This window comes from Dipodomys spectabilis, unplaced genomic scaffold, assembly GCF_019054845.1.
Source record: "Dipodomys spectabilis isolate Male_0828 unplaced genomic scaffold, ASM1905484v1 ptg000140l, whole genome shotgun sequence".
Taxonomy (NCBI): Eukaryota; Metazoa; Chordata; class Mammalia; order Rodentia; family Heteromyidae; genus Dipodomys; species Dipodomys spectabilis.
In genome coordinates this window covers 39,075,813-39,097,807 of record NW_024870817.1, presented here as the reverse complement: position 1 = coordinate 39,097,807, position 21,995 = coordinate 39,075,813, and the positions used below count along the sequence as shown (strand labels likewise).

The 21,995-nt window shown below is 39.3% G+C and overlaps 1 protein-coding gene across 4 annotated transcripts in view; it reads right to left on the bottom strand.

Moving 5' to 3' along the window:
* Positions 1-3,626: 3,626 nt before the first annotated feature.
* Positions 3,627-21,995, bottom strand: part of Il6st (interleukin 6 cytokine family signal transducer) — a 43,896-nt gene continuing 25,527 nt past the window's right edge. For 2 of the 4 annotated variants that reach the window (XM_042690998.1, XM_042690997.1), the window contains 10 exons: positions 21,468-21,627; positions 18,089-18,171; positions 17,232-17,442; positions 16,538-16,720; positions 13,558-13,659; positions 13,262-13,408; positions 12,824-12,964; positions 11,964-12,060; positions 9,226-9,307; positions 3,627-8,055 (listed from right to left, as the gene is read on the bottom strand). In XM_042690998.1, coding sequence (XP_042546932.1) covers positions 7,315-8,055; positions 9,226-9,307; positions 11,964-12,060; positions 12,824-12,964; positions 13,262-13,408; positions 13,558-13,659; positions 16,538-16,720; positions 17,232-17,442; positions 18,089-18,171; positions 21,468-21,627 — 1,947 coding nt within the window. In that variant the 3' untranslated portion in view covers positions 3,627-7,314. Of the gene's footprint in view, positions 8,056-9,225; positions 9,308-11,963; positions 12,061-12,823; positions 12,965-13,261; positions 13,409-13,557; positions 13,660-16,537; positions 16,721-17,231; positions 17,443-18,088; positions 18,172-21,377; positions 21,628-21,995 lie in introns of those variants that run through there. The other 2 variants (XM_042691000.1, XM_042690999.1) reach the window with 2 other exon arrangements.

The following is a 21,995-nucleotide window of genomic DNA, read 5'->3' as shown; positions in this document are numbered from 1 at the left end:
GCATATGCCTGGAGGGAGATGAGATAAGGAGCTCTGTGGTGTGTGTGTGTGTGTGTGTCCAGAGGCACAGCAGGCCCCAAGCAGAAAGAAAGGCCAGGAGGTGGGCAGAGAGCTACACTTGCAGCTGCCAGTGCTGCCCCCAGTGGAGATGCTTGACAGCCACTAGCAAGAGAGGCTGCCTCAGGGTCCCCAAGCCTGTGGTGGTCTGAACGGAACCAAGTGGGACAAGGGAAAGATGGTCAGACTCCCCAGGAAAACTTCTGTCTCCAGATGCTTGTCACCTTGTGTAACCAGATTGAAGCAACAGAGGATCATCTCTTTGGCTAACATACGAAGACTAGAGTCCCTTGAAAGTGCATTTCCCTTGGGAATGAGGAACAGGTTTACCCCTCTTTTCTTGTATAGCTACAAGGACTCAGAGAGATGGCCTGGGTAGGTTCAGAGTGATCCCCGAGGGCCAGAGGGGAAAGAAAAGTCCAGATCCTGATCTCAATCCATCCCTGCCTTTTCAGGCCTGGCTAGGCCACTTTGAAAAGGTGGGTTGTACGCAGGGTGGGGGCTGTGGGAGAGGAGAGGGGAAGCAGAGTTCTCTGCAGTGCAGGGTGGCAGAGGAGGGAGAACTCAAAGAAAAGACCGGGAGCAGAGAGATTCTCCACTAGCTACCCGGCAAGGCTTTGCTTTTTCTTGTTTTCATTTTTCTTTTCTTTTTGTTGTTAAAAGGAGTTCTGCTTGGTGCACACCAAACACTGTGGACTTCACAATGGCATTAAAGCAAGTTCTTCAGCCTCTCAGAACTGTTCATTACATGTGTGGACAGTTAGCTCACAAGTGTTTCCAAGAATTTCATGGTCAAGTCCACACTCCTTAGATGGCATTTGCTCCCTTTAGAAACTTGCCTCCACCAGCATGTGTCTGCCACCCCATCACTCATGAGAAATGGCAGCCCTTGAGAAGGAGCAGCCCTTCACCCAGCATTACAACAGATGTTTGCACGTGCTCAGAGGTCTTCTCCCAGGCTCTGATGTTGGCTGGTGTTTGTAATATTGCACATTTGGCAAAAATTGTATCAATTTTGGCCTAAAGGAAAGGGTAGCTGCCTTTGATTCTGCCTTTGTGCAGAACTGTTTCTTACCCTTAGAAGTTTTAGTGTTTTCGAGGACCTTTGATGCAAGTATTCCTTAGGTTTACAGAATTAATTCCAGGGAAAATTCTATTAATTCATTTAGAAGCTAACACTAATCAACAGGTTTTACCTGGCTGTGTAGCCAGAAAGTGCAGGAAACAACTTTTCCCAGAGAAAGGGACAGATGTGCACTTACTAGCTGTGTTAGGACAGCGAATGAGACATGAGCTACCTAGCACAAGGGGTCTGGGCTTGAGACTTACGATGTGGGTCTAGCGCTTGCACAAACATGCTAGGGGAACAAGCCACTTTTGGTTGCTTGGTCCTTCCTTCCTTCCTCCCTCCCTCCCTCCCTCCCTTCCTTCCTTCCTCCCTCCCTCCCTTCCTTCCTTCCTCCTTCCCTCCCTCCCTTCCTTCCTTCCTTCCTTCCTTTCTCCCTTCCTTCCTTCCTTCCTTCCTTCCCTCCCTCCCTCCCTTCTTCCTTCCCTCCCTCCTTCCCTCCTTTTTTTTTTCCTGACACAGTCTCCCAGTGTACTGCATACTGGGATAACAGGTGCATGCCCACCATACTTGCATGCATTCACGTTGTGTGAAAGGACAGTCCACAGTCAGGGCTGATGAGGTAAAGCATGAGAGAGGTGTTTTGCTTTTGATTTTTTTTTGTGGGGGAAATTCCCACTATATATAGCATCATGTTATCCTAAGAAGATATTTCAGTTTCATATACATGCTCACATTGATAAATTAAAAGCTATTGCAAAGGGTGGTGGCAGTTCTTATTAAAGTTCAAGAATGATAGTCATTCTCATTCTACTTTCTTCATATGTAAATAACATAGTTGCTCACAAAAGATACACGTAAAAGAATCAGTTGTGTAATTGTTTAAATAGGGATACAGGTGGACCCACTGCAACAATGAGATGTACAAAACGTTACATGGAAAAACGAACTTTACAACTTTGACGCGAGGATGGGGGTAGGGCAGGGGGGAGAGATGGGAAGGGATGGTAAGGGGAAACAAAGGAGGAGGCAACAATGCTTGAAAAGAAATGTACTGATTACCTTGCTCATGTAATTGTAACCCCTCTGTACAGTATTTTCACAATAAAAAAAGAATCAGTTGTGTGTCTACAGAGTTCTAAAATTATGCTGCTTTCTCAGTTTTGAAAAACCTTATTTAGCTAGAAATATAGCGCAGTATTTATTAAGCATGGAGGCCCTGGGTTGTATCCCCAGCACTAGAAAGCAAGAAAGCAACAAAAAATTAAAACAAGTTGAGTGTGGTGGTACATGCCTGTAATTCCAGCAGTGAGGAAACAGAGGCAGGAGGGTTTTAAGGCCAGTTTGCACTACATAACCAAACTCTGTCTCAAATATTGAACAAAACAACACAATCAACCTTTGCAAGTTTAGAGAACATAGCTGTAATTTTGAAAATGAATAAAAGTAGATTTTCTTCAATGGAGATGAAACATTTTAAGTCACCTTAAACATTTTATTGCTGAGTGAACAAAAGCCAACGTAAACAACCAAAGATTACTCCACTACTGATCAAGACTCTATTGTGTGAGCTTCTACCTGCTTTATCAAACTTTCTTCTCTGCCTTAACTCTTCTTTCTCTCACTCAATGAAGTAGGCAAGACATTGAACTTAAAACCATATATGGGAGAGCATACATATATATACTTTGGGATGGGTAAGTCTTGTGTTTTCAAAGTATGGAAAGAATGTCTTTCAGAAAGAAAAAAAAGTTGAACTATAAAGTTAAGCAAACCTGAGATAGTTACTTCTTTATCTGGACCATGTAATCCTTTGGAAGTAAGGACTATGTCCACCATATAGTCTAGGATTGGACAAGAGGTGCTTATACACTAAAGAACTTGGGATGGACAGCTAAAAGTCACAGCCAGTATTTATAATTTTAAACATGAACTCTAGAGCCCATATACTTTATTTTTATATAATAATGTGGATTTGAAGGGATGTAGGCTGGTTTGTGGATGACTGTGCATTTTAGTAGAAATAATACTGTGAAGGTATGAAAATCAAATAGTTACATTTTTTTTCTTTTTCCTGGTATTCTTGACTGCATTGGTCTCTTGCAGACTCCAGAGGCAGTAGGACTTTGTATGAACTGCCTCTTGTTTAACAGTGAGATTTAGGCAGCAAGGGCACAAATGAGCCATAAGATGGCGCTATACTTTTGTTTTTGGGCCTCAGCAACATGGAAAAAACTGAGAGGTAAGAAGTTGAGATTCCAGAACTCACTGGGTAAATCTAGAAAACTGGTAAATGACCCTTTTAAATACCATTTCTGTTAAGGCCAACAAAGCATATTGATTTTCTTCTAAATCCTCTCTCATGTCAAACAAGCATCTTAAAAGCTGCAGAAAATATCTAGTTTACATGAAGAAAACATCTAGTTTATTAGCCATCACCAATCCTGATAAATACTATTCCCTCAAACATTATACATAATGACAAAAGGTGGTGACCACACACTGAAGTAAAGAACAAGAATTTATTTTTTAGATCTACTTAAAGGAATACAGCTGGTTATGTAGTAAAACATTTAATAACATTTAGTTATATCAACATAAAAAATAGCTGTAGCAATGATCAGCACATGCAATCACTCAAGGTAATACTACATACAACACTGTACCTCTTCTAAAAAAAGTTAGAGGAAGTAAAACAGGAAGTGAAGGTGAAAGGATTGTACAAGTGAGGAATAGTTAGGACCTAAAAGGGACACACATAATGCTATAGTCACCGCAACTGTCACCCTAGCAAATGGCACATTACTTAATACATTTTCAAATATCCAGCTTTACAATATCCCTTTGTTTCTGACACATCACATCTGGCATTTTGCAACCTACATTTGTAAGACAAGGCTAGTAGTGTTCAAGGGGGAACCAACCTGGCTCATCTCATTTGCATCATGGTTTTAACTACTTCGTTATATGGAAAAGAAAAGACATTTTAAAAAGTTCTATTTGTCTGATTCGTGTTTCAAAAAGTACTTTAGCTATTCTACATTAATGAGCTTCAATAAATGTCAATTTCCTTAAGCTTGAATTTCACAAGGACTCAGTGCGGCAGATCCCTTTATCAAGGCATAAGGCCGAAATGAACCGGTAGAGAATAGACCTGAAGGTATACGTAAGGCTGCCTCTCCTTCTTGCTCCTATACAATGCTCAAGAGGCTTCTGAGTACTGACATATTCATGCTAAAAAAGGACTAAAATTGTAGAAAACCCCAAAGTCCTACAGCATTCTATATTTGTCTATTCAGCATTATGTATTTATTAGAAATAAAGATAGAAAACTAAAGGCACCAGTAGCTGACAGTCCAATTACATAGGACAACGTGCGTGGTAGTGAATCTCTTTCCCTCCTAAAGGGCACAACTACATTAGAGGCAGTGAATTAATTTTATCCACCACAAGACTGCTTTTTTGACTAGGCAGGACTTTCAATCACATGTGTGCACACTGAAGACTTAAAGAATATTAAATGCACTTTCATTAGACTAGTTTTTACATAAACCAGATTTATTGCTCTATTAAAGTACAATGCACATGCATCAAAACACAGATTATTCTAAAACATGCTTTAGGAAAGTAATTTTTATTTAAGACAAGCTTTATGATTTTCTCTTTAGGGAAAAGATGCACCTTCAATATTAGTGCTCAAATACATACTTATTTCCTGAATGAATTTTTGCACAGTAACAATTTAATCTTCTTATATGTATAAAGTGCTGGGTGGGCAAGGCATTCATTCTCTGTGAATGTTCCGGATGGAGCTCAACATGCAAATCTGCTTCCATGAGGTCTTCACTTCAATGACTCCTCATTCTTAGTCCCTTGGATCAAAAGTACACAGTTTATACCTGTCTCTTCAGCCCCGAAATGTACAAACCTCATACGATAATGTTCTTTACACTACTGGTTATGAGGAAGGTCACAGCTAAATAAGATTATAGCAATACGATTACTTGTGAGGAAATTGAAATAGTTATAGGTGCAAACTTCTGGACAGATATATACATAGACAGACACACTCAGCCTTGATCTGGCCCAGTTTTTGATGACCAACTTTGAACGGTGGCGATACCCTAACTTTGTAGTGTGAGTTTGAGTCTCTAGGTCCTTACCTGACCTCTCTGGGCCTTATTTTTCTTATTCTTACCAATCTCAGGTTGGTTTGGCTACTATTACAACAAAGTATCTCCTATATCTCACAAACATATATGTGAAGAAATGAAGATAAGCTATTAGGTATGATATAACAAAACAATAAGAATGATAAAATATATTTGGAAGTCTAACATGAAAACTATTTTGAGTAAAACACAGAAGTATATTTCAACTGTAAAGGTATACTGATTTTTCTTCGCTGTTTCTTTTTCAATAACCTTTAACAAACTCTTTTAACTGTGTCAATTTTCTGACACTAAGCTTAACGGAAAGACACACCTGTTCCCCCTGAATGCACTGGGTGGTGGAAGTCAGGCACTAATGAAACATGACCATTTCTTCTCATTGTTTTTTCTTTTTCTAGGCCCTAGCATTAGCTTTTGCCTTCATGTAGTTAGGGAATGGCATAAATGCTTCGTGGCTTTACTGCTAAACCCTGAAAGCCTGGCTCACTTTTCTCCTAAGGAACAGAACTGGAAAGAAGAGGTTTAAAATATTTCTAAAGCACAATGTAGAGTGAAATTTCATCCTGCTGCAGCATGGGATAGAATAAAGAGATAGCGGAGTATATTTCTTCTCACATGTGGTAGCACACAGCTGTAGTCCCAGCTACTCAGGACTGGGGAACAAGGACTGCTTGAGCCCAGGCTGGGGACAATCTGGGCCACACAGCAAGAACTTGGCTCAAAAACAAAGCCAGGAATGGGGGTTTCTCAATAGTAGAACACTTGACTAGCATGTGCAAGGCCCTGGATTTAACCCCTTGTACAGCCAATAAAACAGAACAAAACAAAATTACCCTCCCCCCACCTCTGCAAAAAAAAAAAAAACAACACAAAAGAAAACCAATATCATACAAACAAAGAAAAACCCAAACCCTATCTCTTTATTAGATGTCTACAGTGAAGATACTGGCTGTGAGATCTACTGAGATCAGTATGTACAACCCTGGGATTCTGTTTTAGTTGTGATGGATACTGCCCTATTGGTTTGCTTCAAATACCTTAGAAAAATTTAAACCTTGGCATACTTATCAAAATAAGGTATGTTCAATTCTAATACATTTTAAGCTGATGACGTGTATAAAGTAGTCTGTCAACCAAATTCCCTAAAGTCTTAACAAGGGTCAATGATATATGCATGGATGTATGTGTCAGTTATATATGTACATGTTATGTGTATATATATGTATATATGCATGTAGATATTTATATATAGAAAAATACCAAGTGAACCTTTAAAAATAGACAATTATTGTGGAACTGTTTGAGATAGCTGATGCGTGTGTTCCTAGCTCCTGCCAGGGCAACTGCTGGGTTTGTAAAATGGATCTGCAAAGAGCCTATTGAGAATAAAAAGCAAATTTAAACAAGTTGAATTGCGAGTTTGATTATGTAATATTTAAAACATGTTGTTTTTTCAAAGTTTAAGCTCTATAACTCCTTTGCTCTAGTAACAACTGATACCCACAGAAAAAAAGTAAGGCATAATTTGAATGATGGTAGACCAATAAATGAACCTCTCCACCATTTCTCATTAGCTCTCCAAAGCTGGGCAGAGCTTTTCATGCCCTGTGGTCTCTTCTTCCATGAAGGAAGTCAGCTGAAGCAGAGTTCTGTACTGCACCTTTTTCTTCTATTGCTCATCCCTAAGCCATTTATTGTGATGGCTTTTCCCTTCAAACCATCAGAGCTGTGCCCGCTGCTCGTTGTTTAAATACCCTGTTTTCTGTGTAGCAAAGCGAGGCTCTACTTCGCCAACTTCCGGACATGCTTTCTGTTTCTTTTCAGTGCAAGCATCCTGAGACAGCACAAAGTCATTCAGCTATCCAGAGGAAAAAGTTAGTTTCTGTAGTGCTTAAAGTAGAATCTCAGACATTCTGGAATGACAATGGCCCAGGGGAGAGCGTGTCTTTGAAGGCAACTGATCATCTTCAGGGAGTGAAGATTTTTTTGTATCTGAAATATTTTAGCTTTACTAGACTTTCACTGGGGCATATAGCCACCTTGTCTTACGGTCTGTGGTAAGTAACTTTTAGATATTTCTTCATCTATCACAGCTTCCATTCCAACTGGCTCGAATCTCTCCACTTGTCCCTCAGTCCCAGGGCTAAAAGCATCTACTGCAGAAACTTCTGGAAACATTTTCATTTGCCCGGATCCACAGGACTGTGAAATATGATCTGAAATCTGCTGCTGTTTAAGTCTAACAAAATCTTCCTCACCGCCTGAAGAAACCTGCTTTGACCTTTCAAAATGTGAAATGTCTGGACTGGTTTCAGGCTGACTGCAGTTCTGTTTGAAATACTGTTGCCTGGGCAAAATGCCATCTCCGCTGTCTAAGCTATCTACCAACTGTAGATCTTCTGGCCGTTCTTCTGAATCTAACAGGGGCTGGGTGGACTCAGATCTTGAGAAGACTTGGACTGATGGAACCTGGTGTCTGTAGCCACTGTGCACCACGGTAGAATATTGGACAGTGCTGGCTGTGTTCTGTGAAGACTCATTTTCATCATTGCTAGAAATGCTTGGTCTAGAAGATGACATGCATGAAGATCCGCCAATACCACTGCTGTGGCCTTCCGTACTGTTTTTTTCCTTCTTGAACAGGTCCAAAGATTTCAGATCCTCTGGGAAAGGCTTTTTGTCATTTGCTTCTATTTCTACAACACTTACATCAGTGAAATTGCCATCAGAATACATTTGATCTTTTGAACTGAAGTTGTGCTACAAAATAGAGAAAATAAATTAATACTTACAAAATATGTTTGTTTAAAAACTCTTAGGGTGAATGTAGCTCTAAAGCTTCTTAGTGGTTTTTAGTGGTATAGAAATAATCAGTATCATAAATTGGCTGAATTGCAAATAATGTAAAACAAGCTCAAAAGTCTGGATTTGTTTCTATTTTCTCTTTAGAGTTTCAAATCAATATTTTTTGTTGTTGTTGTTCTGGTCGTGGGGCCTGAACTCTGGGCCTGGGCGCTGTCCCTCAGCTCTTCAGCTCAAGGCTAGCATTCTACCACTTGAGCCACAGCGCCACTTCCGGCTTTTTTCTTTTTTTCTTATGTGGTGCTGAGGAATCGAACCCAGGGCCTTGAGCATGCAAGGCAAGCGCTCTACCACTGAGCCCCCTTCCCAGCCCCTCAAATCAATATTTTTGAAGTTACTTTTTTTTTTTTTGGTCGGTCGGGGGGCTGAACTCTGGGCCTGGGCGCTGTCTCTCAGCTCTTCAGCTCAAGGCTAGCACTCTACCACTGGAGCCACAGCGCTACTTCCAGCTTTTATTTCTGCTTATATGGTGTTGAGGAATTGAACCCAGGGCCTCATGCATGCGAGGCAAGCACTCTACCACTGAGCCAACTTCCCAGCCCTGAAGTTACATTTTTGATAAGCTAGTGGTTTAAAAATAGTATTTAATATTTCATGCCCAGATTAGGTGGCCTATGGATAATAGGACATTAAGAAAAATTAAGAAAAAGTCAAAGTTGCATAGCTGAAGTTTTGTAGAATTTAAGAGTTCTCATTTTTAGTTCGTTATAATTAAATTCAAGAGGATAGTATGTACAAATGATTCCCACTCTGGAGTACATTTTAGGTTTGAAGAATTTAGGTGTCCAGAAACAATTTCACCACTGTTCAACCAAGATTTTAATAACTAACCACAAATGCTTTAGTTACTATTAAGTTGCAGTTTCAGCATTTCAAGTTTTCAGTCTGCAAGTTCAAATATTTGTAATATTTATGCAATGGGATTATCAGAATATACTATTATGATGATAAGCCCCTAAGAAGAGTTCCATTCATGTATTATGCATTTTCATGTACTATTTAATCGAGTCTGAGTAAGTTTAGGATAAAGAAGATATATCCTAACATGTCTGTATAGGTTTATCTTACCCTTGGCGGTGCATGAGGTGACCACTGGGCAATATGACTCTTTGAAGGATCAGGTACATTGGGCCAGATGTGTTTTTTAATTCTAAAGAGAAATAAAACATGACATACATAAAAAACACATTGAACAATAAGTAGTCTTAGGAACCAAACCAACAAAAAAAATCTATACTACTCCAGAACCAAATTATTTTTCTTGTAAAATATTTTTAAAAATACTGCTAAAAGTACATATGGATCATAATGTATTCATAATGAAAAATGGCTAACAGGGCTAAAGCTATTGCTATTCAACTATAAAATCTCTTAATCAAAACCTGTAATAAAAATCAATTAAGAACTTCATCAGGTACAACAGGCTGAAGCATATCCCTCCCAAAACAGTAACAAAAAACAAATTATCTTTCATTTCTAAAAGTATCCAGATAACAAATCCAATAAAAATGTCATACTGGTACCAAATAAAGTATGATAATTTGTTTTTTCTAAGGAAGAAAGAGAGTGGTGCTGGCCCAAGAAGAGACACATGGTTCAGTAGGGCAGAACTGAGAAGTCAGAAATAGCCCCAGACTTCTATGGGAAACTGGTTTTTGGAAAGGTGCCAAAACAATCTGCCAGGACTAATACTAGTCTTTTTTTTTGCATAATAATGTTACAATTAGGTATCTGTGAGGAAAAAAGTGAACCTTCACTCTGCCCTCACATAATGAACAAAAATGAACTCAGAATGGATCACAGGTGTGAGTTATAACTATTGAACTTCTTCTAGAAGAAAACACAGCAGGAAATATTTGTGACACGGGATTAGGCAGATTTCTTAAAGAGAATATAAAATGTAGGAACCAGAGGAAAAAGACAAAATGGACTTTGAAATTTTTTTTAAAACTTGGAGTCTTTAACTCCAGGAGGAGCAGGATATGTTTTTTCTCTCCCCATTTAACTTTGTTTTACTAAAAATAAATTCTTGCTAAAAAAAAAAAGTACACAAAAATAAAACTTCTCTTTTCTAAAGTCACAGTTAGGAAAATAGAATTGCAATGCACAAACTAGGACAAAAATTTAGAAAACATACATTTGAAAAAATTTATAACAAGAATAATAAAGGACTATTACAGTGTGATCTTACTAAAACAACCCAATTTGAAATTGGGCAAAAGATTTCAATAGACTCATCACGAAAAGACAGGTGGCATGTGAAAAGATCCATAAGAATCATCAGGGAAATGAATTGAAAACCACAAGGAGACATCACTACATACCCACTTGAAAGTGTCACTAAAATGAAACCTGACAGTACACCATGTGTTGGGGAGGATATGGAAGCCTGCTAGCCAAGATGGCATAGCCACTCGGAACAAGTTTGGCAATTTCTTTTTCTTTCTTTCATTCTTTTTAATTTTTATTTTCTGGTGGGTGCTGGTTATTAAATCCAAGACCTTGTTCATACTATGCAAATGTTCTATCACGGAACTACATTTTCAGTCCTGGTAGCTTGTTGAGTATAAAATCTAGTACTCTTTTTTTTTTTTTTTGGGTTCGGTCGTGGGGCCTGAACTCTGGGCCTGGGCGCTGTCCCTCAGCTCTTCAGCTCAAGGCTACTAGCACTCTACTATTTGAGCCCACAGCGCCACTTCTGGCTTTTTTCTTTTTTGCATATATGGTGCTGAGGAATCAAACCCAGGGCCTCATGCATGCAAGGCAAGCGCTCTACCATTGAGCCACCTTCCCAGCCCCAAATCTAGTAGTCTTAACTCTAGTCATTTGTTCAGGATAAATGAAAACATATGCCCATACAAAGTTTGTTATGCAAATGTTAACGGCAACATCCTACATAATAACTAAAAATAAGGAAAAAAAAAAACAACTCTTAAACTTCCATAACAGATGGGATAAATTTTGACATATCCATACTATAGAGTAAAATTCAGCAATTTAAAGGTGAAAGTGTATTTCAGCAACATAACGAATCTCAAAAATGTTAAGCTGAATGAAGTGGCTCAAGCTTGACTTTTTAGCTACTACTTAGAAAGTAGAAATAGGGGGTCAAACTTTTAGATCAGCCCAGCGAAAAAATTGAGGAGACTTCATCTCATTCAAAGGCTGGGCAAAGTGGTGTGCACCTGTTATTGCAACTATAGGAAAAGTACAATTGCTGGGCATAGTGGCACACAAACATCATTCCAGTGATGTAGGGAAGCACAAGTTGGAGTATTATAGCCCAGGCTGCCCTGGGCAAAAAAATGAGACCCTACCTTAAAAGTAACCAATGCAGAAAGGAGCTGGAGGTTTGCTCACGTGACAAGAGCACCTGCCTAGCAAGCAGAAGGCCTTGAATTCAATCTGCAGTACTGCCAAAGGGGGAATGTGTGTGTGTGTGTGTGTGTGTGTGTGTGTGTGTGTGTGTGCGTGTGTGTGTATATGCATTAAATGAAAGATACCATACGTTATTCATACATGAATTCCACATACATGAATTTCTAGATAAGGCAGAAGTAGTTACAGAAAGCAGATTAGTGATTCACTAAGGTCAGAGGTTAAGGGTGAGCCAGATTACAAAGCAAGGAGGAAACATTTCAGGGTGATGAAAATATTCCATATCTTGTTATGATCATAGTTATGTAGCTGTATACAAGTATAAACATTCATCCAGTTATAAATTTAAAATAGATAAGCCTTAGTGTATGCAAATTATAGCTTAATAAAGGTGGGAAAAATGCAAAAATATGAATAACAGTACTTACAGGTCTCGCTTATTAAAGCAGAACAATACTCCCAGAAGAGTTGTCAATAGGAATGCTAAGCAGACAGGCACAACTATGGCTTCTATTTCTCCTTGAGCTAAAAAAAGAAAAGGTGAGAAATAATCTTTGATACATACTAAAGGAGAAATGATGTAACTTCCTACCCAGATTACTGTTGAAAAGATGGAAGTACCCTACCTCAATTTTTTTTGTTTTTCCTTACTGGCATTTGGGGTGAAAATTACAAATATGTTTTTAATAAAGAGAATTTCTTCAGGGACTCATAGTGTGGTGGGAAAAAGACAGAATGGAGCTATAGGAATGTTAAAGAGATAAGTAGTACTAAGGCAATGCACTTGAAAAAGATACAGAGAATAATGAAGAGCAGATATGAAAGGGCAGATGTGACAGGACTTGATAACGTGGGTCTATGTGAGAGAAAAATGTCCTGGATTTGGACATGGTTGTGGCATGGCACAAAGGAAGGAGAACTGTATCTAAAAAAAGAAAGAGAGAGTGCCTACAGCCGGGCGCAGGTGGCTCACGCCTGTAGATCTGAGGATCACAGTTCAAAGCCAGCCCAAGCAGGAAAGTCCGAGAGACTCTTATCTCTAATAAACCATCAGAAAACCGGAAGTGGCGCTGTGGCTCAAGTGGTAGAGTGCTAGCCTTGAGCTGAAGAGCTGAGGGGGAGTGCCCAGGCCCAGAGTTCAGCCCCCACGACCAACCAAAAAAAAAAAAAAAAAGAATGGCTACAGTCACAGGCAGAGAACCTGAATGGGTACATTAGGAAACTGGGTCAAGAATAGAGTTCTGGAAAATACAGAACAAAAAAAAGATCAAAGTTTATTATTTCTTACCAAACTTGGGTGTGGTGAAAGTGAATTCTGGGCCGTCCTTGCCACCTTCATCTGTGTATGCTGCCATTCGGACCATGTATAGAGTGTCACTCGTCAGAGAGGACAGTGTGTATTCTGTGTGGGAGGAATCCACATTCACCACTGGAAGAAGAAAAACCCAACTGTGCTTTAGAATCCAGTATTCAATGATTTTTGCTTCAGCTCTCCTCTATTTGAAATTATGAAAATATTAGTAAGGAATAAAAACATTTTTTCAGAAAATAACCTTGGTAACTCAAATATATCGTTCTGTGAGCACAATAGAGTATTTTTTAAATAGGGGCATGAACATACCCATAGCACATATCTATGTCTACTGGAATACCATATACAAGATTATAAAATAATGAGAGAGAAATTAGGAAAAATCAGATTCTTAATTACTAGTAGTTTTATTACCTGTTGCATTCCCAGCGCTGCTTCTATAAAATATAGTGTAATTTCTAATAAATCCATTCTGAACATCAACAGGAAGCCGATCCCACTCTAACACAGCCTCGTTTTTCCCCACTTTCTTTGTCCGAACAGTAGGTCCTTTAGAAGGTGCTGGAACAGAATGAATGCATTATTTAGAAAATAACCAGAATTTAGTAAAGCTTCCTTCTGAGAAAATTGCTTTCATATCCTTATTGCAAAGTGATAGGATGTCTTTACTACATAAATGAAGTTACTGTGGACAGTGAGTGTAGACTTACCAGCTTGTTTAAGGTATGCCTTGGTAGACTCAGGGCTTCCTGGTCCGTTCTGATACACCGGAGTCACTGTGATGGAATAGCATATGCTCTCCTTTAGGTTTCCTAAAGTCAGAATAGCAGATTAAGCATTTTTTCCCACAGTGAAAATTCAATTAATTATTCTTTTTTTTTTTTTTTTTTTTTTGGGTCCTGTTGTGGGGCCTGAACCCTGGGCCTGGGCGCTGTCCCTCAGCCACAGCGCCACTTCCAGCTTTTTTTACTTTTTGCTTATGTGGTGCTGAGGAATCGAACCCAGGGCCTCATGCATGCAAGGCAAGCATTCTATCACTAAGCCACCTTCCCAGCCCCTCAATTAATTATTCTTTACTTTGACAATAACTCTGAATTTGGGGAAGCATTTTTTTTCTTTTGAAACTGTAGGGACCCTTCCCCCACCCCTTACCCCCCAAGTGCTGGAGATTGAACTCAAGGCCTCAAGCTTGGTAGGTATGCACTCTACCACTTGAGCCACACTTCCTGCTCCTCAGTTATTTTCAAGGTAGGGTCTTGCTTTATGCTTGGACTGGCCTAGGCTGTGACCCTCTTATACTCCTTGTGTTGCTGGGGATGACAGGTGTGTGCCCCTGTGTCCAGACATTATGTTCCCCCACTAGCTGGGATAACAGATGCACAGTGTCTGTGACATTGTGTAAGACACAATCTCAGGAAGTTTTATGCTAGGGCTGGTCTTGGGCCATGATATACTGATCTTTGCCTCTTGAGTAGACAGGATTATGCTTGAGACAATGTGACTGGCAAAACTGCAGTTCTCTAAGTGAGCATTGCCTTCTGTGTTCTGGCCGCAATCTTAACACCATAAAACTATGAAAAGTAAAAGGTTGGCTTGTGCCTATAAGCCCAGCCCTAAGGCTGAGGCAGAAGCATGGTGAGTTTGAGGGTAACCCAGCCTGGGCTATACAGTTAAGACTCTGTCTCAAGAAAGAAACAAAACAACAACAAAAATCAAACCAAAATAAAATGTAGGTTACTTTTTAGAGTGGAGAAAAAACATTTTATGTTATGAATATAGGCAGTGATTACACTTATATTGATGATTTACTAAACACTGATCCCAAGTTATTTGGGGTCTTAGAGTTTAGCAACTTTTACTTCTCTTCCCCAATTGTCTCTTCCCAATTGCAAGATGCTACTGAGAAGACCTAGGGAAAAAAACTAATGGTCCTGGCTTGTAAGAGTAGATGGTAAAAGATAATTAATGCTATTTCCTCCAGTTTTATTTTTATTTTTTCCCCCAGTTTTAAAAGAATAATGTCTTATATATAGTACACTTCCTCTATTTATAATCCCTCCAAATTACTCAAGTAAGCTAGGCTTTTAGCATGCAATAGTAAAAAAAAATTATAGTCATTATAATGTATACATATCACAAAATAAGGTGTGTTATACTGACATTTGCACTGTCAATAAGAACTTATATTTCAAACTGGGCATGGTGATACACACTTGTAATCCCAGAACTCTGGAGGGGAGACTCAGACAGGAGCATTGTAAATTGAAGGCTACTCAGGGGCTACAAAGTAAGTTTGAGATGAGCATGGGATTCAGAGTGAGACACTATCTCAAAAAACCCAAAAAGACTTTCATTTAACTAGTACTGATTTTTTTTTTTTGGGGGGGGGGGGTCTGGTCATGGGGCCTGAACTCTGGGCCTGGGCGCTGTCCCTCGGCTCTTCAGCTCAGGGCTAGCGCTCTACCACTTGAGCCACAGCGCCATTTCCGGCTTTTATCTTTTTGCTTATGTGGTGCTGAGGAATCAAACCCAGGGCTTCAGGCATGCAAGGCAAGCGCTCTACCACTGAGCCACCTTCCTAGCCCACTAGTATTGATTTTTTTTTTTTTTTGTCGGTCATGGGGCTTGAACTCTGGGCCTGGGCGCTGTCCCTCAGCTCTTCAGCTCAAGGTGGGCGCTCTACTACTTGAGCTACAGCCCACTTCCGGTTTTCTAAGTGGTTTATTGGAGATAGGAGTCTCACGGTCTTTCCTGCCCTCTTTCCTGCCCGGGCTGGCTTTGAACCGCGATTCTCAGATCTCAGCCTCCTGAGTAGCTAGGATTACAGGCGTGAGCCACTGGCGCCCGGCGACTAGTATTGATTTTTAAAAAATGCTTCCCCTGCTTTCTTAAGCATATTGTTATGTCATCAAGAAATTAATAATTTTAAATTCTGCTGTACTGGTGATGCTATGAGGGCCTGTGCTATACTTTTTAGGCTTTTTATTTGATAAGGCTGATAAACGACAACCACGCTACTTAAAACTGTTCACTGTATAGCAGGTTAGTGAGAGCCACATAGCCTATTTTGTGAATAACCCTTAAGTATTACAGCAGATAGCTTGATACTTTGGACTTTTCAATGATCAATCATATTATTTGCAACTGAATCGAAATGATTGTTTTCTTCATTGAAAAAACACATACATACCAGGTGTCTTTGTTTACTGAATGTTTTAGTTTTCTCTTTAAAATTACTATATTAAATCATACCATGGGTGGCAATACCTTACTTCCCAGAACAATGCATTTTAAAATTCTACAACATATACTTTGTCTCATTAGTACTTCTGAATGAAAGGCCTAAGGAAACCTGTGTGTTAGTTTGGATCTTCCAAAAGTGCCTGTGAGAAGTTAGGCAAGTGGCACTGATGCACTACTATCTCCAATAAAGGTACAGAGAGCATATATACATACATGCATACATACATATTGGAAGCAAGGTTGCACTCTACTTCTCTCCTGCTTTATACTTCTGTGGGTGTTCTTAACATATTCAGAGAAGGCCTGAACCCCATTAGAGAGGTGAAGTGTGAAGTGTGACTTGCTGAGACTCAGCCATCTACAATTTGTGGGGCTAGAGTAAATTGGAAGGCTTCCAATGTTATGCAAAGAAGTATCAACTCAGTATGTTAGCCGGGTGTACTATACCTCTTAAATAGGTGCTCTGTACAGTGCCTTCCTCCTGCTGCCAGTCTGGGTCACAGGGCGATGTGTCTGACAGCTTGCACCATTCAAGTATGTATTTCTTCACAGATTTACTTGGAGACGTCCACTCTACCCAAAGCTTATTATCTTTGGGGAATGCTTTCAGATCCTTTACGGGAGGAGAAGCTTTAAAACAAAGTTTGATGCCGATACAAGTGAATGATCACAAATTTGAAATTCTAGCATTTTGCTATCATTCATTTTGCTGTCACAAACATGTGATTTATCAAGTTTTCCACAAATAAAATCACCTTATTTTAACTTACTTCTAAGGGAGCCAACTAATTTTTAAACAAATTCTTGCTTTCTCCTAATTCTTTGCTTTTGTATATGCAAAGTTCTATTTTTTATTTGAAAGTACAGAGAAACAATGTAATATAAAGCTCTTAAAACTTTGAAATATTTCAAAAATCCTATTACGTAACCACAAAATACTTACTATCAAGTTTAAGTGACACATGAAGGATGAAGGTATTTTATACATCCTGATGAAATTTGCCTGCTTATCTAAAATATGATCATCCCAAATTCTGAGGTGATCATCTTCGACTACCTGTATTTGTTTTTTCCATGATCATTGTCCAACCCTAACCACTTTTCAATCATCCCTAAGTCAGGCTCCATCTCAGACACAAACCTTGAAAGTCACGGGCAGGGATGGTCAACACTGCTGCGTCTGACTTGCCAACCAGATTTCTTGCTGCTAGAGTTGCTATATAGCGATCATTTGTGAGGTTTACTGTCAAGTTTGTGTCATTAACTGTGTAATTTTGTAGACGTGATTTCCATTTTGTAAGAGTCACTTCATAATCCAAGATTTTCCCATTGGCTTCAAAAGGAGGCAGTGTCTAGAATAACATAGTTTATTTTCATCCATGAATTAATGTCTTGCATAATCAATTTTTCATGTTCACAAATTCTGCCATTTACAAAAAAATCTCTAAACATTTAATGGGCAGAAAACTCATTTTGAACTTTAGTTCTTAAGTAACACTACTCACTGATCAAACAATAAAAGTAATGACCTCAAGGCAAGTAGAAAGAGAGGTAACTGTTAGCAACCAGTTCTGCACAGAATTCTGCAGTACTGCTGTGGCCTACATACTTCATGCTCAAGTCATTAATCTCCTTATCTATAGTATGATCTACTCAAAGCACATATGTAAATTAATGCGTCAACACATGGATCATCTCAAACATTTATTATTTTCTATGATATGCCTTACCAAATTCAGTGAACTACAGAACAAAGAAGAGGTTTTTACAGGAATTGTATACTTTTATACAAATAAGGCGAAATACTTTTAAGGTATATACCTTTCATAAGTTATATAAAACTTTGTGTTTCTATTTATGAAGAGTTACCAAATGCTTTGCTAATATTAAGATAAATACTTTAAATGTTAAAATGTGCATTCCTAATATCATTAAGTATTCATAAACTATCAAATACATAAGATTAAAGAATATAAACTTGTGATTTTTAAAATTTACCTTCCACATAAGCTGTACAGATCTATAGTCAAGAGTTTTAGATGAATTTATCTTAAACCAGAAACTCGGTGCTTTGGATGGTCCTAAAGAAAACACATAAAATTCTTAAAATGCATCTATCTTAACAATGAAATAAAAATTTAATTATCTCATTTTATTCTTATTGCCTTTCTCATTGCCTATTAATTACTATTATTCCTCATAGCAGCATTTTTCATCTAAATACTGCATCTTCCTTTAGTCAGGGTGCTAGCCTGATGATTTATAATAACTTTATTTATATTATTTTTGGGATGTGGTCTTGCTATGTTTTCCAGATGATGATGAACAGACGTATAAAAGAATACAATGCAGAACTCAAATAGAATAAAGACCATGAAATTAGTAGTACATGGAGGCAGAGACAGGCCATTATCCCTGAGCCAACAGCAAGAAGAGTCTATCTCAAAAAAATGAAAAAAAAAAAATCCTAGCTGGGTGCTGGTGGTTCACATCTGTAATCCTAGCTACTCAGGAGGCTGAGATCTGGGGATCAAGATTCAAAGCCAGTCCAGGCAAGAAAATCCATGAGACTCTATCTCCAATTAACCACCAGAAAACCAGAAGTGGCATTGTGGCTCAAGTGGCATTGTGGCTCAAGTGGTAGAGCGCTCACCTTGAGCTGAAGAGGGACAGTGCCCAGGCCCAGAGTTTCAAGCTCCATGGCTGACAAAAAAAAAAAAAAAAAATCCTAACCAGCCATAGGAATCTGGATTAGGAATTCCAAATCAGCCACTGCAGGACTGCTTTCTCTGGTGTCATCTGTGAGCATAACAGAGAAAAGCCTTAGCAAGCAGAATACTTTCCTTTGACTTTTCTGGCAGTACTAGAATTTGAACTCAGTGCTTAGCAGGCAAATGTTTTACCACTTGAGCCATGCCCCCCAGCCCTTTTTGCTTTTATGTCCAGGCTGGCCCAGACTGCAATCCTCCTACTTACATGTACTAAATAGCTAAGATAACAGATGTGCACTATCATACCTAGCTCTTATTGGTTGAGATGTGGGTTTCTTTTTTTTTTTTATTGTGAAAATACTGTACAGAGGGGTTACAATTACATGGGCAAGATAATGAGTACATTTCTTATCAAGCATTGTAGCCTCCTCCTTTGTTTCCCCTTCTCATCCCTTCCCATCCTCCCCCCGACCCCCACTCAATCCTCCCCGCTCCCCTCCCCCCCCACCAAAGTTGTAAAGTTCGTTTTTGACATAACGACTTGTACATCTCATTGTTGCAATGGGTCCACCTGTATCCCTATTTAAACGATTTGTTTTTTCCCTTCTCCTCCACAAATTATACCAACATTAAATACAGTGAAAGCAGGAGTTATACTGTCGGGGAGGGACATACAAAGCAACAAAGAAATAATCTTATAAATGTGTTAGAAACAATTGCAAAAAAGAAAAAAAAAACAATTGAATACATATCTTAGGGTTCATTTCCCTAACATCACCTTATCTGACCTTTTCTGCTTGACTCAGACATATACTAGATATTGCAAATAAGGGAAACCATGGGACCTATGTTTCTTTTTTTTTTTTTTTTTTTGGGGTCCGGTTGTGGGGCCTGAACTCTGGGCCTGGGCACTGTCCCTCAGCTCTTCAGCACAAGGCTAGCGCTCTACCACTTGAGCCACAGCACCACTTCCGGCTTTTTTTTTTCTTTTTGCTCATGTGGTGCTGAGGAATCGAACCCAGGGCCTCATGCATGCAAGGCAAGCGCTCTACCACTGAGCCACCTTCCCAGCCCGGGACCTATGTTTCTTTGGGCCTGGCTTACTTCACTTAATAGATTTTTTCCAAGTCTTTCCATTTCCTAACAAGTGGGGCAATGTCATTCTTTCTAATGGAGGCACAGAATTCCATTGTGTATATATACCACATTTTCTTGATCCATTCATCTACTGAGGGGCATCTGGGTTGGTTCCATATCTTAGCTATGGTAAATAATGCTGCAATAAACATAGTTGTGCTGGTAGCTTTAGTATGGTCTTGTTTGTGATCATTTGGGTAAATGCCCAAAAGTGGGATTGCTGGGTCATAGGGGAGCTCTATGTGGAGTCTTTTGAGGAACCTCCATACTGCTTTCCAAAGAGATGTGGGTTTCTTGAACTTCTTGCACAAGCTGGTCTTGACCTACAATCCTTTGATCTTTATCTTCTGCATAACTAGAACAATAAGGTGAGCCCTCACCCATGACTTATAGTTTTAGCAGAGCTGAAAATGACATATGGAAAGGTAGGTTTTCAAACCATAGCTGCTGCCATTAAGACTAAAGGGTGAGCCTAGGATAGAAAAAAGTTTCAACAAGAAAGGAAAAATCTATACGCCACAGGATTATTTCTTGATGGCTACATTAGATTAGTAATGTTAGCTGCTTTATGAAGTGAATCTTATGATAGATTAAAAGTATGTATTCTATACAATACATATATTGTCTATGGGGAAAAGAAATCACTCCCAAATCCAAAATCATTTCTTTCCCAGGCACAGGAAAAAAGGCTATTAGAAAAAAATGAATGAAATAGATGACACAGATAATGAGGGCTTAGGCATATTTTAATTTAAAGTATAATTTACTTAGATATTACACAGATTCATACTATCAATAATGCACCTTATTTTTAAATCTTTTTTTCTTTTTGGTCGGTCATGGGGTCTGAACTTGGCCTGGGCGCTGTCCCTCAGCTCTTCAGCTCAAGGCTAGCGCTCTATCACTTGAGCTACAGTGCCACTTCTGCCTTTTTCTGCTTATGTGGTGCTGAGGAATGGAGCCCAGGGCCTCATGCATGCAAGGTAAGCACTCTACCACTGAGCCACCTTCCCAGCCCTTATTTTTAAATCCTGATGTCCTTAAAAATGGAAGTGTAAGACACTATGGTTTGAAAATAATGATCACAAAACAAGAAGCAGTGATGCCAGGTGCTGGTGGCTCATGCCTGTAATCTTAGCTACTAAGGAATAGCTGAGATCTGAGGATCACAGTTCAAAGCCAACCCAGGCAAGAAAGTCTGTGAGACTCTTATCTCCAATAAACCACTCAGAAAACTGGAAGTGGCGCTGTGGCTCAAGTGGTAGAGCACTTGCCTTGAAATGCAGAGCCAAGGGACAGCACTCAGGCCCAGAGTTCAAGCCCCACAACCGACACACATACATATACAACATATACATACACATACACACACGCACACACACACGCACACGCACGCGCGCGCACACACACACACACACACACACACACACAAGAAGCAGTGAGATGTATGAGATGTGTATTATCAAAAGCAGATGAAATTCTCAGGCCAAATCCGACTAGCTTTTATCTTCATACACTTTGTTACTCACTGTCTTCATATGTGATTCCACTTGCAACTTCACTCCAGTCACTCCAATAGCCTTTCCCATCTTCCTTCATACAGCGAATCCTAAACACATACTCTGTGAAGGGCTTAAGGTCCTGGACAGTGAATGAAGATCGAGTGGAGACCGTATCTTCAGGAGGGATCTGAAAACAAAGCAGAGTAAATAAACAAATGCAGAATAAACCAACAAAAAACCAAAAAAGCTAAATTGTGTATGACTTTAGAAACCAATTTAATGTAATAAGATTAATAAACTAAATTCAGACAAAGGAGGCAAAATAAATATGCTTATCTTACTTCTCTTCAACCCTTCTTCTTGCCAGTCAAGCCTGCCCCTTCCATTAACTTGTGGAAATACATACATAAATAACTCTGGTTCTTTCAGTTGCTCTGAGATTTCAATATTATTATAAAAATTATGGGGGCTGGGAAGGTAGCTCAGTGGTAGAGTGCTTGCCTTCCATATATGAGGCCCTGGGTTCGATTCCTCAGTACCACATAAGCAGAAAAA